The sequence below is a fragment of the Polypterus senegalus genome, chromosome 18 (genome assembly GCF_016835505.1).
Source record: "Polypterus senegalus isolate Bchr_013 chromosome 18, ASM1683550v1, whole genome shotgun sequence".
Classification (NCBI taxonomy): Eukaryota; Metazoa; Chordata; class Cladistia; order Polypteriformes; family Polypteridae; genus Polypterus; species Polypterus senegalus.
Genome location: NC_053171.1, coordinates 92898584 through 92911505, shown reverse-complemented (window position 1 = coordinate 92911505; position 12922 = coordinate 92898584). Strand labels below are relative to the sequence as shown.

Below are 12922 nucleotides of genomic sequence, written 5' to 3'. Positions count from 1 at the left end.
ATTTTAATCTCCCAAAGGATACTCTCTCCGCTCGTGTCACCAAGGTACTGGTTTCCTAATTTCAGGTTCAAGACAGCAGCAATTCATGTTCATGGTTTTCTGTTCAAATGCTGTAGAATTTAAAGTGGTTTGAGCTGGTTAAAGAAGATCATATAAATAGTGGTGTAGAACATAATGTAGGAACAGACCTTGTACAGAAAAGAGCACCAAACATATTTTTGCAAATAATTTGTTATTCATATAATTGTATATTTTCTTAAACAAAAAGGTTTTATAAAGTCTGAATGTTCATGCAGAAGTCTAGGTTCTGATAGATGTCCACTAACCTTTTTTTAGCAGCAGATGGGGATATTGAAAAGCAATGGAGTACTACTTTTTATAAATAACTAGTAGAGTGAGAGACCAACAAATCATCATTATTATAAAGACTTTTTTTTATTTCTTTAAAATCAGCTAAAAGTGGCCTATCTGCAATCACATTTTTTCCTCACTTTCTAAAAATATGTATCCATATTTTTAATACACATTATGAAAAAGAAATTCATTTTCTCCAATAGAGGTTACAAATGCATGCTATTTATTCTACATAATCCTTATTTACATAGTGATGAATATTCTAAGATTTCCAGTTTTGTGTATCACATATACAGAAAAATACAAGAAAATACATTTTTTTATAATAAAATCACAAATTTAAATCAAAAGCTCATCAAAAAAGAAGCAGCACGTAATTTTGTCACATTATGAAAATATTGAATTTTTAATATCACCTTGTATTCAATTTTTATATATATATATATTTATATATAAAAGTCAGTAGTATTTTATCACTTCAAAAAAGGTCACTTTTCAGATTTATTTTTCTAGACGTTCAAAAAGGACAGCATCTGGTGATAATTTGTGATTTCATTTTAACACAGTGATATCACTGTCAATTTAGTTAGGTTATATTGGGGGATAAGCCATTCCAACAGATTTTTTTTCTTGTTAGGATGTCTTTAAACAAAGACATTTTTTATCTTTGTATTCCACACACTGCCAATAGGCAAATTGACTTTACGCTACCACACACATCATCCATACTTTTAAAGCAGGAAAATGACAGTTTAGTAAGCTGCAAACTATTCAAACTGTTACAAAGTTTATACTTAGCTTGCAAAGAGACAATGCAACAATTGCATTTTCATAGTATGATACTAATATAAGTCAAAAGGGTGTAAGTACTCTTAAATTTTGTAGTGCTAAAACTACTGAGCCAGACAAGTTAAGACATTTTGTTTGAATGTTTACCTTATGGTACGTCATTTAATGGAAAGTCACTTGATTCCTGAGCACAGTACAATCTAACAACTGGATTCTGTCAAAGCCATTTCATTATATCATGTACATTTTTGGGAATGTTGGGCTTAAAGTGACAATATGCATCATAGTTGACTAAACCTTGCATTGGGAGAATTCCCAAAGGTTTTAAAAGCATAAGCAGAAATGTTTTTCTTGGAGCAAAAAGAATTTGCTTTAATTGAAGGAAACACTAGATACCACATTATTTTCAGACACTTAGTTATCTGCCATCTAAATGAGCAATTTCAAAAAACGTAAAGTAGTTTCCATGTCAACACTATTGCTTTCATGTGGACAGTGACAAAAGATTGTTGCTATAACAGAAGGAAACTAACGAATAAACCTCAGATCAGTTTTTATCTCAAACATTTTTACTTCCAATCTAAAGATATTTTCAGGAGTTGCCATCAAAGGGGGTTAGGGGGAGGGGGTTTGGGGGTATGGTGGGGGGCAGTTAGTCTAGGATGAAATGTGGATGAATGCATCAATGCACATAAACCCTGTACAATCAGACTGTGTTACCAAAAGAGTGAATCTTGGCAAAGAACATGTGAACATCGCCACTTATTTTATACAGCAGTATACACTACAGCAGAATGCAGTGACTCCTAGGTGGCAGGGTCAAAGTGACAAGAGGTTATACAAGTTGCCAGTCTCAAAAAAAAAAAAAAACCACATGTGATATTAGTCTGCCTGCAGTTTGCTTAGCTTGTTGGATGCAGGTGTTCAGTTGAAACATAACACTTTCTTCGTATGGTATTGTAGGAAGGCTATTTAGTCCGTACAAGTGCTTGGCACTTTTCAAATGTCTGTCCAAAAGCAGTCCTTCTCTCTCACTCTGGCAGCAAACAAAATGCGCGCAAGCAAATAAAGTGAATTCTGGTTTAAAAATAAAATGCTGTCCATACAAAGAAATTCCTTGTGATGGGAGGTTTAGGTCATTGACCTCTGTAAGTTCTTAGAAACCATCACTACAACGGTCCTTTAAATTGGTTTCCGGAGAGGTGTTGCCTTATAGAGGGTTTGGATCCAGCTGCATCGCCCAGTTTGCGCCAAACAACCTAGAAGAAAGCAACAGTCATTTGTTAATTTAACCTGGCATTTATAAAACCAAAAGAAGTTCATAAATAAACAGGTTTAAGACGTACACTTGCTTGATTTACTAGGAGTATTAAAAAAATGGACTTGGGGCAGTTTGGCAGTAAAAATGGATCTCCATGTAGAAAGCTTTCTCACTAAGCAGGAGAAGAGAGTACAGAAGACAGTTTGTTACAGGTTGGTCAGAAACAGTGTACCCAAGACCCTGAACTCTTTCCTGTCTTGTTCTTTACAGTTGCTGTTCTTGTATCTAATTCTTGTTGGAAAGATCACCTACGTACTTTCCATATTGATGATGCCTCTGTTATAATGTGTGCAGCTCCTTCTGTTTTACATTTTCATTAAGTGCAAGGCCATACAAACACTGAATCAAGACAAGACTACAAAGGATAATGAGAGTTGGAAATCTTTTTCTGGTCTAAGTCACATTTTTATTGAAACAAGTGAGTTTTGTGGTGGTCTGATGATTACAGTCTCTTCTGTCAGCAGTATCCAGTTACTTGTTAAAAGGTATACCAGCAATTGACAGTTTTTACAAAGTTTTTCCTTACCTGTCCAAAAAGACTGGCATGCTAAAGTTGATAGACAAGTCTAACTTGGCTCCATTTAAGTGAGAGTTCCTGGTGACAGGCTAATACCGGGCTCAAGTTTGTTTTCCTGCTTTGTGTCCAATGTTACTTGTGATCCTGGGTTAGAAAATAGGTCAGTGGATAAATGGATTTCTTTGTGAGACACCGTTTTATATTGTGGTATATAAAATGTAACCTACCGTCTGCTTCAGGGCTTCATTACTGATTAGTATTAGTTCATCTTAACTTTTGTTTTTTTTAACACTAGAATTATCAGAGCCTACTCATAGATCCGTCCCACCTTAAAATGCTTCGCACCTCTCCATCAGCGTCTTTTGTCCTTTTAAATGTGTTGATAAGCAGCAAGCAGCCTACTATCACATCCCCTCACCCTGCACAGTTTTCTCAGCTCAAGTCTGTTTACCTGCGTGTCAGTTGCTTAGAGTTGTATAGAGTAAGAAGTCAAGCAAAATCCCACCTTTTATAAATACTAAATCATTATTTGGAACACTTGCATTTCATGTATTTTCCTTGTCTACAACGATCTATGTAAACACATCGTTAAAACGGAAACGTTTTTCATGTTTTTATAATAATTGACAAAATGTAGACATGAAGTTTATAATGTCTGAAGCCTGAATTCCAAATATCAAAGAAACACTTTCACAAAAGGTACAAATATAACAGAACAAGTGCACTTCCATTCAAAAATATAACTGCAGAAAAAGAACCCGCGTTAGGGTGTGACATTGACACGCATTCGCTACGACCGCTTCGGTGGCGCAATGGTATCAACTGTTGACTGGTAATCAAAACTTCACGGGTTCGATCCCGGACGAGTCTGTTTTGAGAAGTGAGCTAGAATTAGAATAGAGTTAGAATAAAAACATACATTTGATTTCAGTCTGTAACAGCCGGTGTAATTTATGATACTTGTAAAGGTTAGCTTTGTTTTTTTTTTTTAAATTCAGTTTTATTCTCTCAGCCGCGTTCACGATCCCAACGGTATAACAGAGGTAAACTCAAATCATGACAACGGTTCTACATCGGATCAAAAATGCACTTTTGCCATCGCTGTACTTTGTATATGTACATGGGAAGCTCTGCACTCTACTTGTGACTGTAAGAAGTAAGTAAATAAATAAAGGTAAATATTTAAATAACATTTAAATCTGGCTCTTGCATACACAGGACCGTGCATGTGCCCAAAACATTAACATTTATATGTTACTTACATAAAAGTAGTGTTTATCAGTTGGGCTAGAGGCCAAACCTTACATTTTCATGTCATTGAAGGGGGCAAAGTTATTAGGAGACCCAGTCTTTGGCAATTCAAAAAAATGCATAATAATGAAAACCGGATACTCCGTGGTAGCCCTGGCATAGTGAGAGTCATTGCTGATTTGGCCACTGGTCACTGCTACTGCTAGAGTTGCTCCCTGCACTTTAGACATTCAAGCAACTTCTCGGTAAAGAAATTTAGTTAATGAGCTTTAGTTAAAGCACATTCCCCTCTTTTTTTAAATTGATACAGTACATTATAGATTGATCAATATTAATTTTAAAATTTCTCATTTTCAAAGACTTCAAAAATATGCTCTAACCTTGAGTCTGAATAGTGGCCAATATGGTATTGTATTGTTATTATATATTATTCATACTTAGGCTTTTGTAAAAGTTTATTTTCATTATCATAGCAATTTTATTTAGTACCAGTTCATTGGCCTTTTAACACTAGAATTACCAGAGCCTACGAAAAACTCGTAAATCCGTTCCACCTTAAATCGCTTCTTAAAACCGTTCTCACCTCTCCGCCAGCGCCATTTGTTAATCTAAATGTGCTGATAAAAGAAAAGCTGCAAGTAGCCGGCTATTCCATCCCCCCACCGACTTAGAACATGCACAAACTTCTCCCAGCTCATGCCTTGATTGATTTTCTGGGAGTGAAGTGGAGTTTTAGAGTGGAAATAATAAATTGTTGTTTGGAACACACGCATTTCATGTCTGTTCTGTTTCTACAGTATTCTGTGTATACACATTGTTAAAATAGAAAAGTTTTTTATATTCTAGTAGTAGATGACAAAATGTAGGCATAAACTATATAATGTATGAAGCCTGAAGTCCAAATATCAAAGAAATATTTTTTTCGTAGGCTCTGGTAATTCTAGTGTTAAGGTTGTTCTAGTTTCTGTGCTGATGTAAAGTGGGCACACTGCTCGATCACAGCTACTGCACAGCTGATGTGAATGCTGCATCAGGACCAGGGCTAATGGGATAGACGTATGTGCTCAAGTACAGTCTCCTTTCTCCAAACCCCACCTCTCTCTCAAGCTTCTGTAAATTTTAATTTCCATCAAGGGACAAAAACTATATCGATGTAGCTTATCTGTCTCAATCTGATTCCCCGCATATTCCATTACGGGGATAGCATGTCTTGTTTTAAAACACAGGTTCTGCTCAGAGTAACCAAATGCATTTGACAAACCTATTAAAGCTATATAGATTCTACGTTAGTTTCCTTTTAAAGGAACCAATGCTACATCTTTACAGTGAAGAACGTTTTTGGTTTTCAGCGGTATAGACATGTTTGCCATTTCTCAGGGAACTGGCCAACAGGGCAGGAGATGTGCTTTTTTTCCTCCTCCTGTTCCATGTGAAATAAAGTGGATTGCTAGTCACCGGTAGAGATTAGACTTGTTTAAGCGATGTCAGAATCAACTGGATGATCGTGAGTTAACGGACGGTCACCTTCAGCATGATGGAGCAACGTGTCACCCATTAGCAAGGCAGAAATTGAGTCGTCCTTTGGCAAACAGGGTCATTTCAAAGGGGCTTTGGCTACCACAGTCACTGACTAACACCACCAGACTTCTTGCTTTGGGGTATGCTCGAAGGGCAAATCTATCGGAACAGGCTTCACACTGTGGAAGATTTGAAGGAAAACATCCAACGTGAAATTGCTGCTGTTACCCCCAGAGATGCTTGCCGATACGTTCAGGAACATGGAGCGCTGGATTGAAACCAGAAACCATTTCCAGTATCGCATGTAATGCAATCGATTACACATACGTCAAGGTGTAGAGCGTGTTTTTATTTTGTTTCAGATTGATTCTGGAGTTGCGGGAGTTACAACAGAATATTCGGAGCCTCTTTCGGGTGAATCTCCCTGTATTTTTACAGGTCGCTGACAGCTGCACATTGACCACCAAATAAAGGATTTTTGCATGCCTCTAATTTTAGATTCAAGACTTCCTATCTCACATTACTGGACACATCAGGTGGGAGGTTACTCTACCAGCCAACGGTGGTCTGGGGTATCGTGACTACATATGTAAGAGGTTGATTAATATGGCCGACATCTGTGTGTTTCAGGGTGGCAACTGGGCGGAGTTTGAGGTGCAGTCATGTACACGCATTTAAAATATGATGATTTAAATCCAATTGAATATGCCTTCTACATGCTGAAAAGAAAACTTGAGGGGATAAACTCCAGAACCAAGCATGAGATGAAGATGGCTTGGCAGAGTAGCACCTGGTGATGTCTATAAATCTCAGATGTCAAGCAGGCATTGCATGAAGGGATATTTAACAAACCCACTAAATGTGATTGTTTTAATAAATAGACCATTGCTGTGTCCCGGACCTTATGGTGCCCACAATGTAGAAAAATTGTTGTCGTTTCTACATGCTGTGACTGAAATGAAACAAGTACCCAACAGTGAAAATCTACAATGTGCACTTTAAATTACAAATCAAACAATTCAGACATCGTGATTAAACTGTGGCGCAGAGGGGTAAATCAAGGAAAGATGTGTCCTAACGAAGGGCACCGTATAAAGGGTACAGATCTGCATACGCACGGAGTTCTGAATTATGTTTTTTTCTGACTGATGAGTTTTCCTGTTTTTTGACATATGAATACATTCACTCTCAAATCTGTTAATTTTTATAAATGAGAACCCAAGAGAAGGATAAGTTTATAAAAAAAAAAAAAAACACCATTGAAAGTGGCCATATTATCATTTCTTTCATTTTCCAAACTCAGATTATTGGGGTGATAGAGCCTGTCTTAGCAGCACTGAACATGAGGCCACGCTGGAATAAATGCCAGTCAATCGGTAGGCATGCTCATGAACACAACCACACACAACACCAAACTGGGGCCGCCTATAACTAATTTGGATTTATGTGTAAGTAAAAAGGTCCATACAGGTTGGAATGGAACGGACATCTCGTAGACATGGCAGCACCATGCACGTCCACTAATATTTATTTTACATAAATGTGTCTCGGCCCTTTGTATACGTGTTATACTGTGTGGATCAGCATTGCTACTCAGAACAATAACCCAACTGTGCTGCCTAGATGACATTTATGGCTCCAGCTCCAGAGCAGCCCAGTGGTTTATGCTACTATGAAATACAGAAATTAAAAGTTGATTTTATTTTGTGTTCTGTGTTGTGGGCAGGTTCTCTGGATAGAGTCTCCAGGCTGGGGCAAATGCGGACGTTTTGGCACCCCACCATCAAATTCATGAACACTTTTAGGGCACAGTGGATAAACAATCCAGTTGAATAAATCTGACCCTTCTAACCTCACAGGATGTTGTGTCTACTCTTCATAGCCATGGGCTCTGCAAAGCAGCTGACCAATGACTTGGAAAAAAAAAAAATATATATAATCTTACAAAACAGAGGGAGGACATTAAAAGATATCTAAATGCTTCTAATGGGGGCTTTCCACTTTCAGGAACAACAGTAAGAAATGTGAAGGCAGGAAGTCAAAGCTAGGCATGGTATGGACGGTAACGTCATCTGTTAGTACACTGGTCAGATGTCATACATCACTGAAGAGGACCAGTAGAAAGGTAAGGAGGGCGCCAAAGTGGAGACCCACAAGTCCACAGAACTGATCTGCATGGGAAAGCCTTTCCTATAATCTCATCACAAGGGTCAGCATCTGGGGTGTGAAAACAATACTTGCATAAGGCAAAGACCTTTACAGAAGAAAAACCAGTGGACTGATGAAAGAAACACTAAAGCCCAAAAATAATTTTGGAGAACAATTGACCTGGTTGAAAACAAGAAAAAAAAAAAACCAAGGTTCTCTATCATGGTCTAACACTGAGTGGAACAATGAACAATGTAATGCAACGGCAATGTCCTCAAATTCTCTTAATCAAATTCAGAGTTGTGATGGTGGAGCCAATGCCAGTGGATCTGACTAAATATCATTAAATTTGGCAGAGAAGAGACTGGAAATGTCAACACGTCAACAATCAAAACATACTTCAAACTGAACTCCAACGTACATACAGGAAGAAAAGACAAAAGGTCTGGAGTGGCCTTCACAGTCCTCAGACTTTAATTGTTGAAGATCTTTAACATGAAAGGCATGCAAGTGGGATTAAGAGTATTTCTAAACAAGAAGAAAAATGATCTCAAAGCAAGAATAGAAGGTAAATATCTGAAATTAATCTGTGATTTAAGCCAGCGGGAGTGTTAGAAAGTACAGACTGGCTAAACAGAGTACTAGTATAGAAAGTGGTCCCTGGACTTACATTACACATTTCCCGGACTATTGCTTTCTCCTTTTCACTTAGATCTTCCTCAGCGTCTTCAGGTATTTGCTTGTCAAGATTTTCATGGACTTCTAGTACCTAAAAGTAAAGACAGTATACATTGAGTCGGGCATTTGACTTCAACCAGCACATGAAAAAGAAGTGGCATCCCACCAAGATTTAAGCAGCAGCATCAGACATAGTTAGGTAACGCTATTTTTAGTTCTGCTATGTGTCAACGTGCTTGAGAGAAGACATCCTAGTTATTGGACCTGGAAGACTGTATAGATCACTTTCAGTTGACATGTGAGGAATTCTTACAACAATTTGTGATTGCAGGTGCTCCTACAAAACAAACAAGACGTTGATTGGTGGGGAAAAAAATGGCATACTACTGGGGTTGTGGGCAGTTAACCGAAAATAAGAAACCCTTCTGCCCATACCGCCTACACTACATGTCGCTGATGCTGCAAATTAAAAGAAAAGAATTCCTCTCAAGACAGCATGGGGAGTGTCACAAAGGTCCAAGGTCAGTGTGATTAGCAACTTGTTTTTTTGTGCACAGGTTGGACTGCATATAGTTCAAGTTGCACACCTTTGTTAAATGTTCGTAAAGTTGGAGAGACTGACGCACTGCAACTCTTGGCAGGATATGGGATTCAAATCCAGCTCAGTGGCCACCAAGTCACTTTGTGTAGACTGGAGATGGCGAGTAATAATAGCAGAAAAGGGATCAAAACTCATTTATCCAATGTGAAGATGACCTTACGTTTGAAATTCAGAGACAGACGAGTAAACTGCATAGGCACCGTCTGATTTCTTCAGGTCACAGAGATGACAATTACTGGTTGCGGTCCAATGTAGTTGAATGAAGGAGATGTAGCAGGGATAGCACTTGTACACTTCATCCATCCAGCCATTATCCAACCTAACTACAGGGTCACAGGGGTCTGCTGGAGCCAATCCCAGCCAACACAGGGCGCAAGGCAGGAAACAAACCCCAGGCAGGGCGCCAGCCCACCACAGGGCATGCACACACACCCACACACCAAGCACACACTAGGGACAATTTAGGATCGCCAATCCACCTAATCTGCATGTCTTTGGACTGTGGGAGGAAACCCATACAAACACGGGGAGAACATGCAAACTTCACGCAGGGAGGACCTGGGAAGTGAACCCTGGTCTCCTTACTGTACTACCACTGTGCCACCCCACATACCGTTATTTCCGCAGGATTTCCAAGTTTGTAACTTGAAAAGGCGTATGCTGTATCGGTTTGTAAAAACAGCAATAACATAATCTTGGCAGCAGGTGGCACCATCCATTAGATCATCCATCCATCTATCCATTATCCAACCTGCTATATCCTAACTACAGGGTCACGGGGGTCTGCTGGAGCCAATCCCAGCCAACACAGGGTGCAAGGCAGGAAACAAACCCCAGGCAGGGCGCCAGCCCACCACAGGGCATGCACACACACCCACACACCAAGCACACACTAGGGACAATTTAGGATCGCCAATCCACCTAATCTGCATGTCTTTGGACTGTGGGAGGAAACCCATACAAACACGGGGAGAACATGCAAACTTCACGCAGGGAGGACCTGGGAAGTGAACCCTGGTCTCCTTACTGTACTACCACTGTGCCACCCCACATACCGTTATTTCCGCAGGATTTCCAAGTTTGTAACTTGAAAAGGCGTATGCTGTATCGGTTTGTAAAAACAGCAATAACATAATCTTGGCAGCAGGTGGCACCATCCATTAGATCATCCATCCATCTATCCATTATCCAACCTGCTATATCCTAACTACAGGGTCACGGGGGTCTGCTGGAGCCAATCCCAGCCAACACAGGGTGCAAGGCAGGAAACAAACCCTGGGCAGGGCGCCAGCCCACCGCATGGCACACACTAGGGACAATTTAGAATTGCCAGTGCACCTAACCTGCATGTCTTTGGAGAGTGGGAGGAAACCCATGCAGACACGGGGAGAACATGCAAACTCCACGCAGGGAGGACCCAGGACGCGAACCCTGGTCTCCTAAACTGCGAAGCAGCAGCGCTACTCACTGTGCCACCGTGCCACCACTTGTACATTTCTAAACAAGTAAACTTCATAAAAACGCATATGATAGCATACACGTAAAAAGGGTGTAACTGCAAGTGATGTGCACAAATTTGGTATTGACATTCCATTTACAATTATGAGAGGAGGCCTATGAACAAGAACCTACGCCAACTTAGCTGAAGTAACTGGAACGGTTATATGCATAGTTGACCACTAGATGTCACACTTGTCAGAGACTCCTCGCAGTTGTGGTTTCAGGAGGCACTGTTGAGCATTTTAGTGCCAATGTCTAATAAGCAAATGAATGTTCTCGTCTTTCGAGTCAAACAGAGACGATGCAAAAAACACAATCCTAGTCATGGCTAAAGCTGCACTCATACATACTGTAGTTTTAGTTGTAGAAGTTGTACTGTCACGTGTGCAGAGTACAGTGAAATTCATACTTTTGTGTCTAATGAACATTTCCCAGCAATGTATAAGAACGTATAATAATACATGAAAAGAAAGTACAAATCCACTTATCTGATGTATTCCTTACCCCCCATTTCAAAGGGGCTAACAAAGTGAACCTTTTTGCAGAACTAAAAAGTTAGAACTTGTAAAATTTTCTACCGTTTTCATGATCTGTCTGTGTGAGACGTCCCATCACTGTAACTCTTATCTGGTGGGATACGTACATACTCTGCTGGTACAGACCTCCCTGTGTGATGCCACTGTGTCGCATGGCTGCACCTCATTTGGTTTGTACCAAAGATGAGCAGAGAAACATTGTGTAATTTGTGTGGCTGGATGGCGTAAAGGTAGGGGAAATTCACTCCTCTGCTGGTTCTGGGTAAATGGAACAAAAGTGTGTTCACTGATGTTCAAAATGGTTGGACAAGTGTGCCAGATGCATAGTATAGTGTTTAGGGAGAGTCAGCAGACTCATCCAAAGCAGGAAGAAGCCAGGGACACCGAGAGAAGGGTAACAGTAGAGGAAACGGCATTACAACTAGGAGAGGTCACCAATGTACCGAGGAAGACGGGGTGAAATGTAAGATGGGTAACTTTACTACTTTTTTTTCCCTTTTCACTCTGGAAGCATGTAAGAATGCAGATGTAAGTGTACCGAGAAAGCAGACATTACATATTGTGAAGTAATCAATTTGAAATGCCTCTTAACACAGATGTAACAGTAGAGTGTTGTACTTTGTTAGGCATAGATCGATACAGGAGAAAGTAGGGTGATATGACACCTTTTATTGGCAAACTAAATAGATTACAAATGCCAGCTTTCGAGGTGTTGTCATGTGAAATTTTGCATACAAGTTGATAAATATTTTGTGTGTCTTTATTTGTAATTCAGGCAAAGCAAATGTAATATTAGTGTTACATTAGTGAGACGCACTCATGTTTAGCCCGGACTTTTAGGAATGGGTCTCTTTGAATTTAACGACACAGTTGTAAACAACTTTGGCTAATGTTTCTCTAAAGTCTCTCAGTCAACCCGCCTAACTGGCAAACTTTAGCTCAACGAATGGCCTTGGGGGGTGGCAGGTGTGAAGATGTTCTATCCCGCATTGGTCTGAAGTATGGCTGTTTAGAACTGGCTTGTATCAGAAGCCTTTAACACTAGAATTACCAGAGCCTACGAATAAACTCATAGATCCGTCCCACCTTAAAACGCTTCGCACCTCTTCATCAGCGTCTTTTGTCCTTTTAAATGTGTCGATAAGCAGCAAGCAGCCTACTATCACATCCCCCCACTGCTGCACAGTTTTCTCAGCTCAAGTCTGTTTACCTGCGTGTCAGTTGCTTAGAGTTGTATAGAGTGAGAAGTCAAGTAAAATGACACCTTTTATAAATACTATATCGTTATTTGAAACACTTGCATTTCATGTGTGTTCCGTGTCTACAATGATTTATATAAACACATCATTAAAACAGAAACGTTTTTCATGTTTTAGTAATAATTGACAAAATGTAGGCATGAAGTATATAATGTGAAGCCTGAAGTCCAAATATCATAGAAACACTTTCACAAAAGGTACAAATATAACAGAACAAGTGTGTTTTTATTCAAAAATAACTGCAGAAAAAGAACCCGCGTTAGGGTGCGACATCGGCACGCATTTGCTACGACCGCTTCGGTGGTGCAACGGTATCAACTATTGACTGGTAATCAAAACTTCACGGGCTCGATTCCCGACTAGTCCGTTTTGAGAAGTGAGCTGCTTTTATTCTTACTAGTTTAGAATAAAAACATACATTTGATTCCAGTCTGTAACAACCAGTGTAAT

At 39.6% G+C, this 12922-nt stretch overlaps 1 protein-coding gene across 1 annotated transcript in view; it reads right to left on the bottom strand.

Annotated features, from left to right (window-relative positions):
• Window positions 1-413: 413 nt before the first annotated feature.
• The window catches only part of LOC120518423 (coiled-coil domain-containing protein 85C-like), a 70255-nt gene continuing 57746 nt past the window's right edge, over window positions 414-12922 (bottom strand). The window contains exons 6-7 of the mRNA XM_039741205.1: window positions 8569-8667; window positions 414-2402 (exon numbers count right to left, since the gene is read on the bottom strand). Coding sequence (XP_039597139.1) covers window positions 2313-2402; window positions 8569-8667 — 189 coding nt within the window. The 3' untranslated portion in view covers window positions 414-2312. The remainder of the gene's footprint in view (window positions 2403-8568; window positions 8668-12922) is intronic.